The following is a 23,425-nucleotide window of genomic DNA, read 5'->3' as shown; positions in this document are numbered from 1 at the left end:
TCCTCCAACAAGAATCTCAGCTTAATTTCATTAATCATCATCTGATTTGTTACAAGCTAAAGAGGCTTATTTATGACCTTTAAGAAGGAATTCACACTAAGACTCAACTTTTGAAAGCAAAACAAACTAGGAATCCTACTTGGACTAAGGACTCTAGAAGGATCAAAATTGAAAAATAGAAGTAGATATGTAATCCTTGTAGGAAGTAGACTGTAACTGGGGGAGTCCCTTACTACTTGGGAATCTCAACCTAACTAGGACTCTTCAATAATTTGACAATTAAGGATTCAAATTTAAAAGTAAAAGTAGATCTAGGATTGCAGAAACATACTGGATCCGACTAAGGAAATCTTCCTCTCATTCTTCTAACTAGACTAGGACTCTTTCATAATAACAAAAAAGGAATCAAATTAAAAAATAAGAGTAGATCTAACTCCTAATAGGACTCTAAATCAACCTACGTCAGATTGGGTTTGACTAGGGACCCAAAATGACCAAAATAGCCCTATGGTGGCCAAAATTCCTTGGGTTGCTGGTTGGGCCGCAGGATACTAGTAACCTCCCCTGGGCCCTCTTTGGGTGGTCTTGGATCCGGTTCACATCAAATGGATAGATTCTAGATTTGATTTTAAGAAAATAATTGCTGTTTGAAGCTTGGAATTTGGGAAATCTCTGGAAGTGATCTCACCCTTGGAGTTGGACAACTCCATTATTTTAGGTAAGGGACCTTCGGAGCTGCTGGGCAACCATCCGTTGTTGGTCAAGCAAGGCCCGAAAGGGGAGTCTCAGGCAGTCAACATTCTTCAGGTCTGGGACCTCTTCTTCCCCTTCTTTTGTCTTTGTCTTCAGCTTTTAATGGCCTGTAACAGGCCTGGTTCAACACTCCCTTCTTCCCTTAAAAATAAAACCCTAATAACTACCCATTCCCTAACTGGAATCCCGTCTCTTTTAATATACCATAGCCCCATATCCCTCCTTTGATGAGAATTCCAGCTTAGGGTTAATCCTAGAAGACTGGTGACCAGAGATTTCTAATTTCACTCAACAAACTCCTATTTTTAGAAGTTGTCCAATTATCCCCAAGCTTTTGTCAGTTTGTAACCTTGCTTTTTCAAGCCTAACCCAAAGCTACAACCCCTACAAGCCTCTACATCATACTAAAACTTCTCAAACTGCCTTGTTTGAAGTTTATTTGATCTGGTTCTGTATAGAGGATGTTGGTGTACTGCTGCCTTGTTGGGCACCCAATCTAGGGCTGCATTACCTTGTCCTGTGGTTCTCAAGATGCTTTATTCATACTGTCACAGTTTCTGAGTGGATTTTTGGCAACCAGTGAGATACGCAAGGAAATTCAAGACTGTCTTGCATAAAATATATGTATGTAGTAGGTCAGTTTTACTTAAAAAAATTTATGTAGTTTAGTATAAGAAATCAAAGAAAATCTTTTAAGTGGTCTTAGGGGTTTGTAACCTAAGTAGGTAAGGTAGGGCCTGAAACGTGTATAAAACACAGACTAACATAAAGGAAAAATCCAAGCAACTATAACACCCATATTTACATTGTTTGACAAGGTTCCTGTGTCGTAGGAGAGATGAAAGTGGCTTCATTAGCAATGAGAAAAGATGTACATGCTGGCCTCCTCTCCTCCCTGTTTGCAAAGAATTCCCCATAAAAATAATAGTACATAGACATACTATATGGTGTGCACCTTTAGTTAAACAATTAACAAACCAGAAAATATTACTGCTGGAGATTTCACCGGTGATCATTTTATTATTTAAGCTCAATCATAAATAAAGAAGGTGATTGATGTTATTCATTTAACTAAAAGTTAAATAAGGGTGGATGAAGTGGAGAGGTGCCTATGGAGAACATGGAGTGTTGTGTTTAGCCTATTTTGAAGAACATTTTGAAGAATTATCATGTGACCAGCCATGATGCATGGTGCAGAATGTTGAGCAATTAAACAATTTGTTTATCAGAGGTGAGGATGTTGAGTTTGATGTGGGGACTAGACAAGGAGTGTGAAAGTAATAAATCACCAGATCAAAGCTGATCTGGGAGTAGCTCCAATAATTGATAAGCTTGGGAAAGTCCTTTCTGGAGTGATTTCGGTTGATTTGGTTCAGATTGAGGAATCTAGAAGAGTCTGGGCCAGGCCTAAAATAAACATACAAAAGTTTTTGGTGAGGAGAGACATTTATGGCTTAGTGCTTGTATCATTTAGACTCAAGGTTTGAGGGAAGGTTTAAAGTATCGCATATTGGTAATGTATCGGTCGGGTGATTTTAAGAGACATTGTGGCTCGTATCGTATCGTATCGTTTCTAAGATATGTATCGATTGGTGCATAATTGAATAGAAATTGTCAAAATACATACGAAAACAATCTAATTTGAATAAAAACAATAGACTCTATCTTGTATGTCCATCCCATTTCTTTAGTCTAGACATTTAGTTCTCCCAAGTTTTGGGATGTGCAAATCCAGGAACTTTCCTTTAGGGTCAATGGGCAAGTTGGTCTACTTTCTTTATAGGATTATCTAATTATAGTTCAACCATCGACATGGAATTGAATTTCAGATCCCAAACCATTGGCAAATAAAGCGTAAAATAGGGCCATCAGGGAAGCAATTAGAATGATAAAGACAATAGATTTCATTAGTGACACAATTCTATTCATTTGCAATAGATGCTCCGGGAAGATGCTATGAAATAACTACTAAAAAGGTTCAGCAGGTTCATAAACCTATTCCTTCAAATCCACCAAAGACCAAAAGTGAACAAAACTCTGATCCTACTTAAGTTTATGCTGAGATTTCAAATATTTAAAGCCAATTGGATTGGAAAATCACATTGAAGTAAAAAGGGAGATCGATCGATCTCAGAACATACCCTCTTAAATAACTCCAAATCGTTCCAACTGAAACTCATCGATTAAATCAGTAGAAAATAAATAAAAATAGTAAACTAATCATTTAGATAATTTGAATAAGTTGATCACATCTAATGATATGAACCATTTCAAAATCAGATCAATTTTTATTTTCAGCAGAAAATGGAAGACGAAAGCAAAAATGCATGATCTAGAACTGAGAAATAAGAACTTAAATAATAGCTTTAATGCAATGTAGACCCTTAACTCAAAGAAAAAGGAAAAGTAGAGAAGAGAAAACTTATAAGGTGAAGAAGTAAACGAGAAGGATAAGAGGCTGAGAACAGAGGTCATATTGGTATTATCGCATTGTATCGGCATGTATCAGCCAATACATTGAGATACACGAGAGATTATTCGGAAAACAAAATTTTAGATACATATCGTCTTGTGATACTGATACGTATTGGCCGATATGATATGATATGGTCCGATACTTTAAACCTTGGTTCGAGGTCTTGGTATCTTGGCTGGTTCTGGTTTGCCAAAAGAACCTGATTATCTTGGTAACTTGGCAAGTCTTGGCCAACTTGATGTTTATATATCAAAATTTGGCCTATGGTTTCGGCGGCCACGTGACCTACTTAGGTGATGAAATTTGCACGACGACCATTTCAGGTCTTATAAACATGGTGGAACCCATAACAAAAAAATTTTAAATCGCATCTCAAATGGTGGTTTAACTTAGGACCCTAAGTTGCAGTGTACTTATATACAAGATATGACCTATTCTGCACGATTACTAGTATGGAACACATAATTCAGGCAAAACAGCTTAAATAAGCTATAGGAATAGCATTTTATAATTCAATTAAAACGATTTGCATTTTAAAAAACCCACTTGCTCCAAGCTTGGTTGTGTTACTGTCATTCTATTTTATTTCATTTTTATTTTTTATTTTTTCTCCTTTTTTTTTGGGGGTGGGGGAGGGTTTGTGTGTTCATAGTTGAAATCCACCAAAGACAGACCAGAGTGATCGTAGTCAGCCAAGTTTATTGAAAGTGGGCTTTTATCTAGGTGGATGGTAATGGTTTTGATTGGTACAAGGTTTCAGTCCAAAATGTTGGCCAGATGCCTAGTTTTGGATCCAAATCTTGTTGATTTCCTAACATACCTCTAGTCTTGATTTGGTAACACAACAAAAAAATGAGAGGCTGTTTTGATGCCTTGACCTTAGGCCACAACTGTGGTCCACCAACCATTGTGCCCAGGCCCACCTCTTTATGATTCTTCACTTCAATACTTCCTGTTTTTGCAGGACACTTATTTATGCATTCTTATTTCATGCGATCATTTTAGTTTATCTTATTTTATTACATTTCTATTCCTGTATTTAGTATACTTAGTTTTTAGATGGGCACACACATTTAGAATATAGATTCTGCTTCTCCTTTAAGCTTCTATTCATTGGTCCACTGTACATATTCTAGTAGTCAATAGATAAACACGCATGTATTTTACTGAATCCATTTTGAAGATAGTGATAAAACTGCTACCATGTCACTGTTGGCATTTGTACCTTTGCCTGGAAAATAGAATGAAAACCTGAGATACAAGATTAGTGGTGCAGTTAAGAGACTTTTCATGAGATGATTCTTCATTTCAATACTTTCTGTTCTTGCAGGAGACTTATTTATTTCATGTCATCATTTATGCACTTATTTTGGGACATTTCTATTGTTAGTGTTTACTTCATCATCTGGTTGTTTTTAAGTATTTTCTGCAGTAATATTTCTTGTAGTACAGTTAAATATCTTTTTAAATTGAAAGAAATTGATGATGGGGAAAATTGAACAAGGTGTCTGGTTGCTATGCATAAAGTATTTATATCATTAACTACTGAAGTTATATCCCCATTCTAAAGCTTCCAAAGTCCGAGTGGCTTATCTTTGCCCTTTTTTCAATAGGTGACTCCACGCCTTGGAGAGATTAAAGTATTCATGTCCCAGCAGCAGTCAGCACATCTAACTGCACCAACAACTCAGAAAGAGAGAACCCCTGCAAAAAATGTCTCACAAAAAAGAAAATCAAATGCAAAATTAGCAGATGAACAGAATCAGCCGAAGAGGCAGAAGGGACTGTTTCAAAAGGATTCAGGTATAATGATGGAGAGACTCAACGAAGTTAAGGCTGACAAATCTGAAAACTCAGATGAGCAGCAAGTCAATGATTCTGGAGCTGGAAAACCTAAGTTGTACACTGATGAGTGCACTGTGTTTATTTCAAATATTAGCTTGGAGGCAAGTATCCATATTGTGATGAACATATTTTGTGCTGATTTATGTACTTTAGTTCTAATAATATCCAGTTTCTTAGGCAAATGAAGGACACCTGCGTGAGTTCTTTAGCGATGTTGGTGTGGTCACCGATATACGAATCTTGAGGGACAAGTTTTCTGGCAAGTCAAGGGTTTGTATCTCCCCCTTCCTATGTATACATAGAAAATATATACACAATTATTTGCACATAGAGCCAAACTTGCTCAGATGCATATATTTATGCCTTTTCAATCTTGCCAATGCTGTTCATATTACACATTATTGTCAAACTACGAATTATAATTTCTGGTGCTGTGGTTCCTGAAGCTGCCCTTACTAGGAAAATTCTAAACATCCACCTGGCACCATCTTCTTCCCAGCTTCCAAGGATTTTCTAGGTGTAAAGTGGGGATATTTTATGCAACATGCTTTTTTCAGCATTCTGGTCCTGCAGCAAAATTTACTTTTCAGTTTTTTATTGCTCTGGATCGGTTCGTATTGATTATATCATTTGATCAACAGTCTCTTTTATTTGAAATATATATTCATTCACAATCAAATGACTGCATTTCAAGGTCTCATTTGTTTTCCAATTTTTGACCCATATCCAAGATGTTCTGCTGAGCTCTGTTCCATTGTCCACCTGATGTACGTGGTTTAGCAAGTGTAAAAAGCACTTCCTGTGATTTCCGTTTCTAAATTTTTTTTCTTTTTCTTTTTCTTATCCAGAAGTGTCAGAAAGACTAGACTGCTTTTTTGTTTCCTGCAGGGATGATGTTTATCACTGCAGAAGGTGCTGTGTTACCATGTGAGCATGGATAAATTCTACAATTTGAGAGAATTTTGTTTTCTGTCTTCTGGTTTCTGCATGTTTGTTTTGAAATGGGACCTGTGGGTTTGTTTAGTGCTCCTTTTCCTTGTACTATTCTTGGGATTTCTTTTCTTTTCTTTGAATTTGGGTGTTTCTTTATCGGGAAACAGCCTTTTTGCAGACCAGGGTATGGCTGCATACATTGTGGCACTTGTCAGACCCTGTGATTGCTAGAGCCTGATGCACTGGATGCACCTTTTTTGCGTTGAAGTATTTCTTTTTATCTTGTCTTTTATTGTGAAGGTCTGCGCTCTTGCAGCAATAACTTGGCCCTTGGGGGTGTCAAGAACCCTCTTTTTTAATGTCTGATGGAAGAATTTGTGTGTGGCAATGCAATATTATGTGTTGGAAGAATTTGCATGCTTTTGTCTCATCTTCAAAGTTCCAATCATGGGCTTCCTTCTATATGGCATAGTGGGGGTTATTGTTCAGTCAACTAGGAGAATAAGAAGAAGACAGGGTGGGTTAGGATTTATTGTCAGAAAGGCCACAACTTGCTTCAAAATATCCAGGACTAGGACTTTAGACCCATGGGCCAAAGTATGCTTGTGAAGCTCCAACCGGAGGTCTGGCAGGGCTGGTGGAAGGGTGAGGCCCATGGGTCTGTCTGTTGGCCTGAGTCTGATCTGATGCTTATTTGTAAAAATGTTTGGATGTTGTGTGGGGGGAGCCCTATGAATATCTTGTAGTCCAAGGTCTAACACTTCCCAGCATCTCCATTTTACATAAAGTCAAGTAAGCTACCAAAGTGGTCAGGGGGAATAAAACCTATGAACAGAAATCTGGGTGCCTAGGCAATTCCTTGGTTAACTATGGAGCAGTGTAGTCAAAGAGTTCGCCTAGGCAGCAAGGCGGTTTTTCAACTGCCTTGTTTTGAATTGCTTAATTGACACGCTGATTTTTGCCACTTTATCGCCTTGTATGCGTTATTGCCGCCTTGACATTAAAGTAGCCGATTTTTTGACATTTTGTATACATAATCTTTTTTTTTCTTAATTTTTTTAAATCAAGATTTATTCTACAAAGTCGTATGTAACTTTAATAGCTTAGTCATTTCGGAATTGAGGCCCAAGTGACATAGGACCCCCGCCCACTCATCGGGGAGCAGGACTCTATGCCCCTTTGCAACAAAATGTGAAGCATGAGCCATACTTAACATCGAGAATCAATGAATCATTAAATGGACAATGACTTGGAAATCGGAATAGTGAGATCTATTAATTTATTGTGTTGGCCTTGTTAGTACATAGTCATTGTTATGATGCTTGATGAATGAATTTATGTTTGTGTTCTTTTTTTGGATAATTTTTCATAATTATGATTCTTGAATGCTTTTATTTTTATTTTTTTATCAATGTGATTATTGAATGTTTGTTTGCTTATTATAGAAAGAATTGTATTAAAAAGTAGTTTGAAAGTTGTATTGAAGATTTTTTTTTTACCCAACCGCTTTGGTTGCCTTTTTGCCACCTAGGCGCCGTTTTGTGCCTAATCGCCTAGGTGGAGACCCTATTGCTTTAGCTGCCTTGCAGCCTTGACAACCTTGCTATTGAGGGTATTTAAACATTTGAGAATGGCATATACCAGCCAATGGAAAGCATAGATAAGGGCTGGGATTTCCTAGCCTTTTGTTGGGGCTTCAGTTGGGTTGTCATAGCCATCCAGCACCAGTTGCAGTGACCTTACCTTTACCCATGAATTGTCAAAGGCAGGTTGTAGGGCTGACGTGGGTGGAGATGGTGGCATGGGAAGACCACTCAATGGACATTTCTATTTTCAACCACAGGAAAGTTAATGTGGGATGGCTACTGTGCCTTAACGGAAGACATCTCCAATAAAGTTTTATGTGGTGGGTGGATCGTATCTTTTTCCAATGAGGATTTATTTATTTGGTGAATTGACAAATCAATGCCAAACCCCAAGAAGGGGAAGAGAGAACAGTAGGTGGGTGGTAATTTATAAGAGCCCCAGTAAGGGAAGAGTGAAGGAGGTGGGGGTGGGAACCAACGACCAAGCTGAGAGGGCCTCAAATAGAGAGAGTAGATTATCCATGTTAGTATCTAAGGTAGCAGGGTGGGATTACCATCTGAATCCTCTAATTAACATGTGGAATGAATTTTTATTGTCCTTGGTTTTGCATTTGATTTTCTGTTACTTTTGCTCCTTTGCTTTGGAGTCTTGCAAAGGAGTCGAGTTTTTATGTCTATTGTTTCTCTGTTTGGCCCTTCCTCATGCTTTGTCTAATTGTTTTCTGGCCAATGAATTTTATTTTCCTTTGTTAATCCTTCCATCATCATTTTCTTTTATTTCCAAAGGGACTGGCCTATGTGGATTTCTCGGATAGTGCACAACTTGCAGCAGCTGTATCAAAGAACAGACAGACATTGCTTGGTAAAAGATTGAGCATTGCACGGTCAGATCCAAAACGAAGCCAAAAGAGGGTTTCCTCTGGAGGTAGCACTAAACCAGATCATGGTATGCCAACATGACCATTTTTTTTTTCCGACTGTCTGTTTACTAATATAGTCATTAGTTGTGATGTGTCTACCAAGAATTCATTGGAAATACAGTGTGCTAGCATAACATCCCCCCCCCCCCCCCCCCCAAAAAAAAAAAAAAAAAAAAGAAAAGAAAAAACCCATCCCCAAAAACTCAGGCAAAAAGAAAAAAAAAAAAGAAGCCTGGACTTCATTCTTTTATAGATGTTGCTTCTTGACTACTTATGCATTGGTGTGCATACCTCACATTCTTAAACTGACTCTTTTAAGACATTTATGTGTTGTTTGTTCTTTTTTAACTTTTGTAGAGTTTTGTGCTACTCAACCAATTTCAAGTTCAACTCAGTGCTCTGGAATAATAAATAAATAATAATAATAATAAATAAATAAATAATACTGTTACCGAACCACAACACTTCATGTATGTCTGATGCTTGGTTGTAGCTCTGGAAAAAAGTGAGTTTAGGTGGTTCAACTTTTCTAAGAAGTTAGTTTAGTTCTGAAAAATCACAAATATTTGATGAATTGAAAACTCCACAGGTTAGAACTGCAGTTTCCCATCATAGGTAACAATGAAACAGAAATAGAAGAAACTTGAAAACCATCCTACTGACGTTAGGGCTGCAACTGGACCGGGCTTTTGCAATCCCAAGCCCAGCCCTATATGTTCTAATCTGAGCCCATTCCCGCCCTGACCCTAGTTCAAGGCCAAGGATTATTGTCCTTGGCCCTAAGCCCTACAGGGCCAAGCCAAGCCCATTCCCGCCCTAATTGGGCCGGGTCGGGATGGGTTGGCCCTGGCCCTAACCCTAATTGACCCTGATTGGCCCTAGCCTTGACCCTGATTGGCCCTGTCCCTGTCCCTGATTGGCCCTGTCCCTAGCCCTGATTGGCTCTGACCCTGATTAGCCTTGTCCTTGGCCCTAATTGACCTTATCTTCGCCCTAGCCTTAATTGGTTCTATCCTTGGATCTAAAATATCAAATGTAAATTCATAAAAAAATATTATAATAATAAAAATAAAAGTATCATAAATAAACTAAAAATAAAATTCATATAAATATAAGATGATTCAAGCTCATAGAAAATGATAAAATAGTCGATAAGTTGATAGTGTTGCTTAAAACATAAATAAATTCATACTCCATAATTTTGTATTGATCTCTGAAAATCTCTCATTGCTTTGATGATGGAAATTGAAAACTTCTCCCATTACTTTGGTGATGGAAATTGAAAACCCCTCCCATTGATATCCTTATTCAACCAAAAAAAAATCATATTCAAAACTTTGTTAACAAGTAAATCAATGATAATTTAGTATTGATATTTTTTTCGTAGTTAAAGAAATTAGATTTTTTTTTGAAATATCGCATTGGAGGCAAAAGAAAGATGACAATATTCATGATGAGAGGTGTAGATTTGTTAGATATTAATTCTCTATATATTAGCTTTTATTATTTATAATATATTATCTCGCCTTAGTCAAAAAAAAAAATCTATTATCTTAAAAATAATATAGAAGGTGAACTCATAGTCTAATATGATAAAAATGACTGAAGGTTAAAGTTGAGACTTAGAGTTATATGCAATGTTAATGTGAAGATTAAGGTAAAAATCTATTACATGATCAAGGTCAAATTAACATTAAGACTAGAGCCAAAATTAGGGTCAAGATCGGTCAAAATTTGGTGAATGCTTACTACATTGGTAATGAAGATATAATTTATTTTTATTAATTTTTTACAAAACATGATCATTTTTTTAAAATTTAACACGTGTCAAATATTCACCCATGTGGATTATAAATACTTCCTCTCAATATGGGTGGAGGGTCCATACTCAAATCCCAAAATCATGGGCCTAAATCAAAGCCAAGATTGGTCAGAATCAATGCCAAAATCAGGGCCAAGATCAAGGTCGAAATCAGGGCTAAAATCAGGGCCAAGATTAGGGCCAAAATCAGGGACGGGCCGGGATGGGCTGGGCGGGCTAGAGAGTAATCCCAGGCCCGCCCTTGGCCTAGTTCAAGGCCAGAATATTTTGGCCCTAACCCGCCCTCAAGGCCAAAATCTTTAGCCCAAGCCCTATTCGGGCTCAGGGTGGGTCAAGGCCGTCAGGGCCAAACTTGCACCCGTCTGACGTGGCACAAAATCTGGTTGTGGCTAAGCCTAAAACTGATGAACTTGTGGTGAAAGCATCTTCAAGGACCATCATATGCTTCGTACTGAAGGTAGACATGAAACACAAACTAGCGCGATCACTAATTTAGTAATAAGTAACTGAAATAACTTGAGGCCAGCACCACCAATGGACTTAAAATTCAGGTTGGTGGATGACAATCGGAAGAGAATAGACTCACCTTGTTTGCTCTCAATTAAGGTTGTCAAGGCATCGCCACATTAGCATACATGCGCCGTGGCCACCTAGGTGGGTGGTTTAGATGTCTCGCTCTCCTTAGTGACCTTAACTCTATCTTTTGCCTTCTCTAAGCCTTTGGGTCACCTAGGTTCTGTGACAAATGTGAGCCAAGGGTTGAAGCTTACTCTTACAGCAGTAACAACCAGAAGACAACATTAAAAGGAAAACCATAGCTGCTAGTTACTATTCCTGAGAAGAACTGACACTGGATCATTGATCAACCATCAAAGAATCATTTGCAGTAGCTTTGGAGGGACAGCAAGTCATATTTCATCTTCAAACAGCAGTCCAAGTTGCAACAGAAACTCATGCAAACTATGGGTTTGCTGGAAGATAGGATAAATGAGAAAGGGAAAGGAATACAGCCACGGCATCACAAACCTAGCCTTTTTTGATTGGATAATTGCCAATTACGTGAAGGTCGGCTGTGTCCACAGGTAAAGAGGACCGTGGTTTAAACCCAACAAGGAATTTCACTACCTTAGGACCTTTTGAGTTATGGCCGCTGTTCTCCAGGGCTTTGATCGCCAGCTCCTCTATCATAAGGTATGAACTTCCTTGACAAGAGCAGACTGAAGGGAAGATGTAGGAGGCATCAGGACTGAACAGCAATGATCCTAATGCTGAAACATATAGGCTTCTTGCCTGATAAAATTTCAGTTTTCAGCTGTGGCACCAGTAGGCTGTCAGTTCAAAATCTGGAGTCTTAATTCTTAGGGAATCTCATGAGTTAGTTGCACAATGCCACAAATTATTAGAAGTGTGAGCATTCAAGTGCTTTTGGTGGTAGGTTTTGCTTGAACTTTTATTCTGGATATAGTTCAATGGGGTGACATCAGTTTGGGATTTCTTGCTTACCTCACAACTCTCCGGTTTCTTGGTTCACCGTTATGTTATTCGATAATTTTTTGCAGGTACAAGGGCACAACATGAAGAACCTATTGCAGCCTCTCAAAAGTCATCTTCAGTTACCAAAAAGCGTGAAGACCGAGTTCAGTTGAAGGGGAAGAACACATTTGCAATGCCAAGGACTCTGGTTAGACCCCTGGGATGGAGTAAGAACGAACAGAAAACTGAAGAGGATGAGAAGCCAAAATCTAATGATGAGTTTAGGGAAATGTTGCTCAAATCCAACACGTAACATTCTCGTTCATGTTTAGGATTGTGGCTTAGTTGACTCGCATGAATTGAGTTCTAGTTGTATTTTCTTTCTTTTATGTTCAACATTTTTGTAGCTCCTTTGAATCGAACTTGTAACCTGACAGTTGAAAAGCAGTGTTTTTGAACAGACGTGATAGCAAATAGAATCTGTGCGGGCCACTCCATTTAGTTTGGTAAGGCTTCCTGAGTTTAGTTGTAATATTATCAAGTATTTTAGATGGTTATGGTATTCAATAAACTATTGTAATGAAAATTTTGTTTTGTATAATCTGGATGCATTGCAGAATATATTTGATATGAATATTTTAATTGTCTTGTTTTTAGATCCTGTTGATCAATCATTGTAGCTAAAGAACAGTTTCAACATATTTCTATGCTTTGCCGTTGAATCATAATAGCAGTGAAAGAACAACTGAACCTGTGTTTTTTTTTTTCATTCCTGTTCTGCATGTATTCCTTTTTAAGCTCGAGATTCATGTCATTTGAGTGTTTGTGTGACAGATTTCAAGCCCAGAAAGTTGTGCAATGGAGATTAGGTTTATAAATGAGCGGTCCTTAGACAATGAATGACCTTCTGGATACTCAGCTTGACCACATCGAATGATTGGAGATTTCGCAGAGTATTAGTGGTCTCACTGCATAGGTTTGATTGCAGCCACACATTTGTCTTGACCCATCTGAATCATCGATCGTCAGATCTGAATAAATTTGGGTACACCTGCTATTTTGGTATAGACATTACTAGACACTACACTTGATGAGTACGGTATCTTACGAGAATAGATGGGAAAGCAGAAGTGTAAACGAGATAACTGAAGAACAGCTACCGAGAGACCATACCCATTGAACACATTCTGAGGAGAAAATGGATGTATGAGGTCATCTAACCTAGGAAGGCCCAGGCCAAGGCCCATGTCATGTCAAACACATGGACAAGGGGCACAGTTTTCATGTACCTACAAGGCTATAACTCGGTGCTGTCTGTGGGTCCTACACTCCCAGACTCTGAGGGAGAGTTCTGAGCATTCAGTAGTAGCAATGAAGGAAGAAAGAAAGAAGTGAGTCGGGTGACTTGGGGTGTGGTGGGGTTGCGTGTTCCAATCCCAGAATTTTGCCAAAAGAGAGAGAGAGAGAGAGAGAGAGCTGTGTCGTGGTGATGCAATGGTGGCAGGCAGTGGTCGGAAAAAGTCTGGTCAGTGGTCATGCGGGCATGCGCGCCTCTGGTCTTTGTTGTTGCACATATCTTCATCTCTCTCTGGCGCTCTGTTGTGCGTTCCTCGGATCGCGCAATTACTCTACCTCACCTTCTTGGTCTCACCTTTTCCTCTCTCTCTCTCTCTCTCCTTTCAATGCTCTGTTCATTCAATTCAAATCTCTTTTTTAATTTATTTAACTTTTTCTCTTACCGTCCATTGCAGTGTCCTGTTGACACCTCGCTACCTGTTTTGCTATCTAATCTACCGACTACATTGCTTTACGAAACACACCTCTAACAACACGTATCACCACCACTGGCAGTGGTATAGTAGCCAGTAGGAAGCTCAACAAACTGTATCAACTGTGTTTCAGCAAGTACAAATCTCTATATTATATTCCCAGGAAGATGGGTAGATTGGTCATTTCGCATCCTCTGTATCCTGAATCTTGGATTTTGAATTTTTGCCCATCACCTCGGTTGATATGCAATAATCCAATGATTGGTTTTTATTTGTTAATTTTTACCTTTCTTGGTATCTAAACATATATTAATAGTTTTGATGGGTTAATTATTCAGCATTTGGCCCAACATGGACGGAGGAGGACTTCTATAATCATCAGCTAATTAGGGCTGGAACTCCCTCAGGTCAGGTAACAACCCTCTTTCTTCATCTCTTGTTCTCCTCTTAAGAAATTATGTAATTAGCACAGAGACTTCTGAGTTGATAATGCCTTAGATTCTGTGCAGCTCCGATCCCCACACAGACACCAAAACCAAAACCCACACGCAAAATGAGAGAGAAAGAGAAAGAGAAAGAGAGGGTGGGTTGGTGTCCTTTAAACTGGCGTGGGCTTTGAGAATGATCTTTCTGGCAACATCCGCTTTGCATATTAAAAGCCTTCTTACATATGGGCAGCCCTGACCCTTAATTGGTCTTCTTTCCCTCCTGAAATAGGGGTCCCCACCCTCAACACAAGGAGAAAGAAAGGTCTTACACTTACCTCTTTGTTATTCTTAGGGTACCTTATTACTAGAACCCAACCTTCCAAAACTTTTACCTAACCTGGTTATATCAAATCCGACAAGCCACACTCTATAGACCCACACACCACACCAAACCCTTTTGCTGGCTCAGGTTCCCCTGCTCCACCAGACGAAGAAGAAAACAAATTCAACTTGTTAAAGTGAGAAGAAAATGGCCCCTTATCAAATCCAAAGCTTGATCCATTAATCGAAAGTGGAATAAAGCTTCAGACAACACATTAATAAAAGACAAAAACTAACTTAAATCTTGCTTTTCTAGCTATCTTTGTTGCATTATCATGGAAAACAAACATGGCAGTTCATGTATAGTGGGCAGATGGTCCAGTCCATGCCAGAACCCCCAATAAGCCTTGAGATAACACATCTACAATGATGCTAGGGATACCCACATTAACACGGGCATTATGGTAGGCCTTCCTAATGTAATTATAGTATGAGAAGAAAACTTGTGGCATTCTTAGAAATTGCAAGAGAAAAGGGAAGAGAACAGAAGATCTAGCGTTGGTTGGCATGGGTCTTTCTGTTTCCTTAACTCTTGTACTTTAGCTTTCACTTCTTGGCTTTGAGCAAGAATCATAGAGAGAGAAAGAGACCCAAATGGCGTTGACATTTGCTTTTTATTCCATTATATTGATGAAACATAGTTCGATAGGATAACTTAGGTGACAATTGACAAGTCTTATGCTGCAATAATATTATCTTATTAGTATCCAAATGTAAATATATTTGGAGGGCAAGTCAAGTTTCTAAAGGCTCCAAACTAAACAGTTAAATTTAGGAGGAAAAAAAATTTTACAATGGGATCTATAGAGGCTTGAGGAACTCAATGAAAATACATGGAAATGACTAACATTTTAGCTTCTTTTATTGAAAGAAAATAATTTGAATTTTTATCATAATTTTTTTTTTTTTTGGGGTATTTCTGGCATTGTCGTTATCAATGTTTCTTTTAATTCTACACTCCAGCTATAAATAAATAAAAAAAGATACAAGAGTAAGGTTGCACTATTATGATCTAGGTATTGTGACTCAAGAAACAGAGGATGGTCTGTGGGTATTATAACTTCCTAGAATCTCACAATGACGAAAAGCTCACGCATTGGATTTGCTTTCTGAAGAACTTTTTTCATCTATATTTAAATAATTTCTGGAAGATTTTTTTTCTGATGCAACAAAAAGAGTGTTAGAATCCCTTGATACTATCAATTTTAGGTTTTGAAACCATGCACTTTGCTTTCATGTATCCTTTTATTCTCTTATCCCTTTTACTTTTTTTTATCTTTCATTAGAGCTTGGGTGGGGTTGGAGTAGGAAAATAACGGTTTTTCTTTTATGAGAAGGCCATCTTTTTCTAAGCCTACTTTGAATCTTATACCAGGAGGCAGGATATAAAACCTTTGGCCAAGTGCCCAAGTTAAGACAAAATTTAAAAGTGGTGGGAATGTCTTAACGGCTGCTACTTTGCCCTTTTTTCCATTCTTCTTTTATCAATATGTATATCACTTTTGTTCAATTTTCAGTACAAAAAGAGAGAGATTCTCTCTTACCATGACCCAAACAGAAAGCTCTGGTATTATAGAGAATAATTATGAAGACTACTCTCATATTTAACTAGAATATATCACAAAAATTGAAAAATTTTATTGAAATTACCTTTTATTTTTTTGAATCTGAATTTTATCTGGGTTAACTTCCGTGTATTTCTACTACATTCTCAAGGTTATTTTTATATACAATATAAATATATCTTCAGGAAGAATTAAATTCTGACTCTTCACTAAGAGTTGTTGGTCAGGTCTGCCAATTTTTTGATGATAAATTAATGAAATTTGTTGATCAATAAAAAAGAAAACATGAATTTATACAGAACAGAAGCGTTTGACTCGACCCGTTTTTTTTCTTTCTTTTTTGTCGAAAGCTGATTTTTTTTTTTTTCTAACAAATATTCAAATTTAAGAAGAAACAACTGAAATGTTCATATATTAAAATCAAAACTGTCGTATCAGTCAGAATTGCACCACTTAACACCCTCAGCATTGCAGGAAGGAGTAGAAGTGAAAATGAGCATAAGATTCTGCAACCCTGCTAAGGTCAAAGACTAATCTGTCAATTGGACTGATTATCGTGACAGAATCTAATGCGAAATTCTGACCAATTCTTGGCTGTTTAGAGTTGGATTTTCATGAGTCACGAGACTCGTGACTCATTCTGAAACTACATGAAATGTCACGGACTACTAATGAAGCATTGAAATTTATATACTATGAATATGAAAAATGAGAACAATCAAAAAATCAAAATGGGTTCAATTTCTATGAACCAAGTTTTCTTCCTTGAATGTGAAATGGTATCCAAATTACTTCTTGGGCAGGGAAAGCATTGGGAGGTAGGAGAATTAAAAAAAAAACTTGAGAGCAATATAGATTATTGCTTCTCTTCTTAAACTACTATTCAATAGTCATGTAAGAGTCTACTTCTCTTAGCCAGCAAGAGACTTACTTATATGTTCATGAGAGATTGTTAGACCCTAGAGCCCACCTCTTGGGTGTATGATCAAGCTCTCCATGGACGACTAGGATTGGTCCCCTAACCCTCAAGTGGGTGGTTGATCTGACTCTTCTCCCTGTGAAGTATGAAGTGAGCAAGGCTATATATGATTTGACTTAGCAGTAGAGGTACATGGTCCTCTAAGTTGAAGGGCATGCCCTCAAGCACATGCACAAAGCAAAGGAGATGAGAAAGGGTACAAGTTACAACTTACAACCCACCCACTCTCCTTCTGAATCATAGGGTACATTAGCCCCTACGACAAGAAAAAATAAACACTTCCAGAAAAGAGAAATGGACAAACACACTGCAATTCCCAAATGGAAAGAGAGATGGTTTTTACTGTATTCTTTCAGATTCACCACTAGTGACTTGATTGCTTTGAATCTCATTGAACTCCTTCAATAGCAAATCTTATCATTAAGTTTGGTCCCTCTAGTTGAATTGAATATCTAAAATCCCCTTTCTTTGTTCAATGTCAGTGTTACATAGATCCCTTGGATCAAGAGATTTTCTTAGGAAAACTCATTGTCAAACAAAAGTTGGAAATTTTCCATTTTTAAAACCCATTATTATGTTGGTAAAATGATTTTTATGTCAGTAGCTTGAAGGTGTTTTTTCATGCTCTCTTCTACTCTAATCAGTGAGATTCTATCTACACTGATGGCAGGAAAACCCTATAATTATTAGATTACTTAATCTAGATTGCTTCTTATATCAACAAAAGAATAAGAATAGAAAGAACCAACTTTCAAAGATGAAATGAAGAAAGTGGATTGTGATTATTAGAATCCCTTAAAAGAGATGAAAGAAATGTAACATAGATCTATCACAGTTTGTTTAAGTGCACTTGTATCCCATTTTTAATCTGGAAAACATGGTTAGCACCTAAGACAATGCAAAAGACAGGATTAAAAAAAAAAGAGGAAGAGCTTCCTCAAAGCTTACTTTTGTCTATTTCCTTCCTTTCAAGCAAAACTCAAATCTTTTGAATTTGAAGACTAAGTATGCTTTGGGTGTGGATTTTTTTATAATCACTTTGGATCAAGAACCCATTAATTTGTTTTATAAATGACAAACATGATTAGCTTAATTCAACATCATTATACCTCACATTATGTTTAACAGTAGAGACAAACACTTAACAAGTTAAATAAAGTTTATTCCAAATGTGTCATCATTAGCATTAGTAGTTTAATTACCGCCTAATCATTTTATGTTCTACTGGTGTAAAAATAAGATTTTTTTCTCAACCATGTAAACGCAGAAAAGAAAAACCTGTTTGATGTCAATGATAATTTCAACCACGACGCAGATATCAAGATGGCCAAGTTGATAGGAAGAACTAATAATCTTACAAGATGGTGAAAGGAGATGAAACAAAAAACTTTAAAGATAAAAAGAAGAAACTTTAAATGTGGAGAGATGGAATAAAGGAAATGGATAATGAAGAATAAAGTGATTTGGATTGAAATATATAAAGACATAAATCATTCACTCACTTTAAAACGCATGCAAATTCTTCAAAAAAAAACCCACATAAATTCTTCTAGAAAACCTCAAGAAATTATAAATAAATATAACTAACAAAACACAGGGTTTCTCCTTCATTCTTAGTTTTCCTAAAATACCTTCGTGATTTATTCTCGTGTTCATCCAAAATTTTGAATACTGAATAAATGTTGTGAGTCGCGATATCTTTTTTTCGAACATGATTTTTATCGAACTCGGAAAACATTTGCACATTAACCTTAAGAAATGGTTCAATAGATTTAACACCCCTCAAAAATAAGAGATTAAAAATTTAGATTTGGAACTAGGGTTCCTATCCTTTATATAGAATAAACTCTCTCTTATGGGTAAATTGACAAATATGCCCTTGGGATATAATTATTTTGGCAGATTCTAATCCCACGATAGAAAGAACAGTAGTTGCTTTCTGAATCATCTTCCTCTGTCGAAACTGTACATACCATAAGTTTTTTGACAGAGAAGTGGGGCCCCTAGTAATGATATTTGGTACTACAGTTTTGTGGTATGGGTGTACTGCGCACCCTCACCATTTATGGGTTGCATTAGACCGGTCAACCGGATTGGACCAAATCAAATCTGAACCCAACAAAAAAACCAGAAATTTTCTTAAGATGAAATTATGAGAAGAAGAGTATTGGTACATATATACACTTGCATGTATGTTAGTATTACCAGAGAGAGAAAAGAAAAAAAAAAAGAGCCGTTGGTGCTGGTATTCTCTGTTTGGGCGGTGTTTGGAGGGTTAGAAAGCATAAAATAGCAATCCTTTTCCTTTGGGGTGAAGCACTGGTTGGTTGTCCTGCAAAATTTGGAAAGGACATCATACATGGTGACTTTGTTTGGGCCATTCTCTTCATTCTAATTTATGATTTCACGCACCATACCCTCTCTTTCTTTTCTTGTGTTTGGATTTATTTCTGTAAATATTTATTTCATTCAGTAATTTTGCCCATGACTCCATGAGAGAGTGACAGAGAGACCTCAATGGTCCAACATGTCTTCTACATTTGCATGATATTCTCTCCTTAGTTCTCCTCTTGATCACAAATAACATTTATATTAACCTCAAAAGGTTAGTTCAATTAGCAAATATCTATTGCAGGATTGCTTCTATAGATTTTCATTGGATATGCATGGGAACGAACATGTAGCTGAAATGGCAAAATGACCAACTTGCCCTCCTATATCATAGAAAATATTAGTCCCATGCATTTTGACCAACCACCTACGCTGCCTCCTTCACAGTTAAGATGGACCCAAAAAAACTAATTTTGCTGGGGTTATGCACATTAAATGAGCATGACCATCAAGCCAAGGTTTCGGACCATCAGGTCCGAATTCTCAGTCGAAGTTGAACATTTCAATTGTCGAGAACAACATTTCGACCAAAGTTCCAATCTGACGGTCCATAATGCTTGGTTGGATGGTTCTCTGCATTAAATGCGCAGACCCACGCAAAGTCTGAAAAAAAACATAGCAGAAGAAAATGGTATAAAAGTTACTCTGAAGGTCAAAGTTGTCATAAAAAAATGTTTTGGGTTTTGAGTCAACTTTACTAGTCATAAATAAGAACTGTTTTTCTCTACAAATATTCATATTGTAAGGCATTTCTTTTCCAGAATTCTTCCGTGGGGATTTAATGCCTTTTCTTTTCCAAAATTCTTCCAAGGGGTCTCCCCTTCTTCTGTCTCTCTCTCTTTCCCTCCCTCTCTCACTATATTACGTTCTCTTTCTCTCTCTCTCTCTATTCTCTCTATTCTCTCTCTGTTACAGTCTCTGACACCACTGGCTCTGTACCCCTGTATGGCGTAAGCTTGATGCCTGATAGTGCAAGCAAAGCAAGAACCCCACTTTTTTTTCATCACTCTCTTAAACCATCTGTCTTCCTCTTTGTCTGTAAAAACCTGCTTTATTTTTTTGTCCCCCTTCTCTTTCTCCATAGCCAATTCCTTTTTGTGCTCTTTCACTACAACTATAAGCTCTTGCTTAGTGCTTGACTTGAAATCCCACCAGCAAAACCCACCTTCATTTTCTCTTCTCTGCTCTTCTCTTCTCAGCCCTCTTCTTCTCCTTCACCATTATTAATTCCGATTGCTCCATTCGGCCCATCTTCTTTCTTAAACTTCTTTTTCCTTAATACCTGTTTCTTTCTGTAGAGTTTGTTTTTAGTTCTAGTTTTGCAGATAGAAGGTGATGTATGAAGAGTGTCTTTGTTAATCCCCTGAGGCCTGTACTCCAGTAGCAATCAGAGGAAATATTTCATGCTGTGTGCTGCTCCTGTTATGGTCTCCATGCCATTTTTTCTTCCGACTTTCTATTCCATCATCTTCCCCACCATCATTTCTGTTTGAGTTGTTGGCTTGGCTAATCTGTTGACTCCCTTCCTCCCTTACCTTTCTCTCATTCTCTTTCATTAGTTTTAGAGATACTTGAGTGTATACTGTATATGCATACAGTGAGAAGAGAGTCCATGCTCACCACCAATTGAAGAATCCAGAGAGAGAGAAAGCAAATCCGTAGTGGTTGATTATATTTTCTGGTGGGTCTTTTCAGAGGGGAAGAAATGGAAAGCAAGAAGGGCAACATTACTGTAGATAAGTCTCAAGAATCCCTGACCAAAAACAAGTTCCACTCTTAATCATTCAAGCCTCTAATTGTCTTCTTCCTTTGTTCTTTCTTTTGGTCTCCAAACAAAAGAACACAGAGAGAGAGAGAGAGAGAGAGAGAAAGAGATAGGGTGAAGGAGATGGATCTTTCAGGTCAAGAAGATGAGATCCCAATTCCAATAACCAGCACTTATGCTGGGGGACATGGTCACATGATTCATCATGAACCTACTCCTGCACACAACCACATTATCCCTTCTTCATCATCCCCACAGCTTCCCTCAAATGGCCCCATAACACCAGCTCTTGAGGATCACATGCCTTACAAGAAAGTGGTGATCAGATACAGAGAATGCCTCAAGAACCATGCAGCAGCCATGGGTGGGAATGCCACAGATGGGTGTGGAGAGTTCATGCCCAGTGGAGAAGAGGGTTCTCTTGAAGCCCTTAAGTGCTCAGCCTGCAACTGCCACAGGAACTTCCATAGGAAAGAAATTGAAGGTGAGTCTTCCTCCTGTGACTGCTACCACCACCCCCATCTCAACAGGGTGGGAATGGGATTGGGAAGGAAGCTCATTCTGGGTCCAAGCCCCCACAAGGTTGGTGGTATGTTAGGCCCTCCTGAGGCTTTGGGTTATCACACTGGAGCTTTCATGCATTCATCAAGGGCAGCACAAGCTCCATTATCTCACCATCCTATGATAATGTCTTACAATGCGGCTGGAGGTTCTGTCCCTTCAGAGTCTGATGAACAAGAAGGTGGTGGTGGAATTGTCCCAAGGCCACCACAGCTGGTGGAGAAGAGGTTCAGAACCAAATTCACTCAAGAACAGAAGGAGAAGATGCTCAGCTTTGCAGAAAAGGTAGGTTGGAGGATGCAGAAGCAAGAGGAGTCTATGGTGCAGCAATTCTGCCAGGAGATCGGTGTCAAGAGGAGAGTCCTTAAGGTGTGGATGCACAACAACAAGCACAACTTGGCCAAGAAGAATGCAGCAGCAGTATCTTGAAAACCTAGTTTATCTCCCTCCCTATATTATTCTATGTTTCCATCTTTCTTCTTGGTCACTGATGTAGAACTCCAGCTACTTTTATACTGTTTTCTTTCTTTGTATTGATCTCCCTTATTTGACTATTGTTCCTCTCCCCTTGTTCTTTCGGGTGCGGTTTACTTACATACTATTGTGGCAATGTAATGTGATTCAGGTAGAGTTGGTCTGCAAGAATTTGAGGTTTGATACCCACCCATGCATGTTTGTCTTTCCACTACAATAGATTTAATTGTTTGCCTAAGCTCTAATCTAATCCTCAGCCAATTTCTCTTTTAGTTACCCACTTGGGCTCTCTAATTTTTATGTAATTATGTTTCAAATTTTGGTTTTGGTTTTATTACCACTAAGGTCTTGAAGTTGCTCAGATGGGGCTGGTCTCCTCTTTCTTTATTTTCTAAGTCCAATTTCTCACCCCCTCCAAAATAAGCATCTCTTGTTGATCTTTCTTTCTTGTCAGAGATAAGTGGAAAAGAAAACGAAAAGCATTTGAATCCCAGGTACTGTAGTGTGTAGACTAGCTCCAAAATTTAATGACTCAGATAGGCTTCCCTGTGTTGTTTTGTCACTGTTTCTATTATCTTTCTTGGTATTGATGTGCATCTCTTTTTTGTCCAAATTCAGGTCTTCTCTTCACGTACCTTCAGTAGAAGTATATATATACACAGTGACCACTGTTCATTTTCTTTCCCTACATACGCAAAATCAGAAACTCCATGAGATTGATTGATTACAATGTATTCCCAAATCTTAATCTCCTCTTGCCTTCACTTCCTTTTTCCTTTTTTAAGAACAAATATTAATTTGCTTTTCAGCAACTATACTGTTTGAGAAGGCAATTTTCTCTCTCATCTCCTCTTTCTCACATCATGTATGTTTGGAAGATAGAGAGAGAAATAATGCCTGGGTGAAAATGATGCAACAGTAGTACTTGCAGGACCACCATGCATGTACAGTAAGAGTGCATGTTTCATTAATATCAATAGATGAATACTAATGATTCTGTAACTCAATTTAACTACTAATTATCTGATGAACTGGAAATCTTTCACATCAAAACAAGCTAATACATTAATTTGTTTTTTTTTAATCATCAGTTTCAAACGACAGTTAACAATAAGCCTTCAGAAACAAATCTACTTATCATGACGTATTCAGTCTTAAATCCTGCCAATGATGATTCTACCTACCTTCTCTCCTCACCGTCCACCCTTGTTGTAATGGCTCAGACGACCTTAACAATAAGAAAATGACTTGTTTTACCTTAGCCATTTTCCCTTTTAGAAAGCTCTTTTATGAATGTTCATTTT

At 37.8% G+C, this 23,425-nt stretch overlaps 1 protein-coding gene and 1 pseudogene across 1 annotated transcript in view; both read left to right on the top strand.

The window, feature by feature from the left end:
- Positions 1–13,205, top strand: part of EMB140 (EMBRYO DEFECTIVE 140) — a 31,788-nt gene extending 18,583 nt beyond the window's left edge. Inside the window, exons 13-16 of the mRNA XM_089163536.1 lie at positions 4,843–5,175; positions 5,252–5,344; positions 8,380–8,539; positions 11,895–13,205. Coding sequence (XP_089019662.1) covers positions 4,843–5,175; positions 5,252–5,344; positions 8,380–8,539; positions 11,895–12,121 — 813 coding nt within the window. The 3' untranslated portion in view covers positions 12,122–13,205. The remainder of the gene's footprint in view (positions 1–4,842; positions 5,176–5,251; positions 5,345–8,379; positions 8,540–11,894) is intronic.
- A 6,900-nt stretch (positions 13,206–20,105) lies between these two features.
- On the top strand, positions 20,106–22,876 carry LOC149010108 (zinc-finger homeodomain protein 2 pseudogene; annotated as a pseudogene).
- The last annotated feature ends 549 nt before the right edge of the window (positions 22,877–23,425 follow it).

This window comes from Hakea prostrata, chromosome 7 (assembly GCF_041222555.1).
Source record: "Hakea prostrata isolate BN-2017 chromosome 7, UWA_Hpros_2, whole genome shotgun sequence".
Lineage (NCBI taxonomy): Eukaryota > Viridiplantae > Streptophyta > Magnoliopsida > Proteales > Proteaceae > Hakea > Hakea prostrata.
The sequence above is the reverse complement of the archived record's forward strand: the minus strand, read 5'-3'. Positions and strand labels throughout refer to the sequence as shown.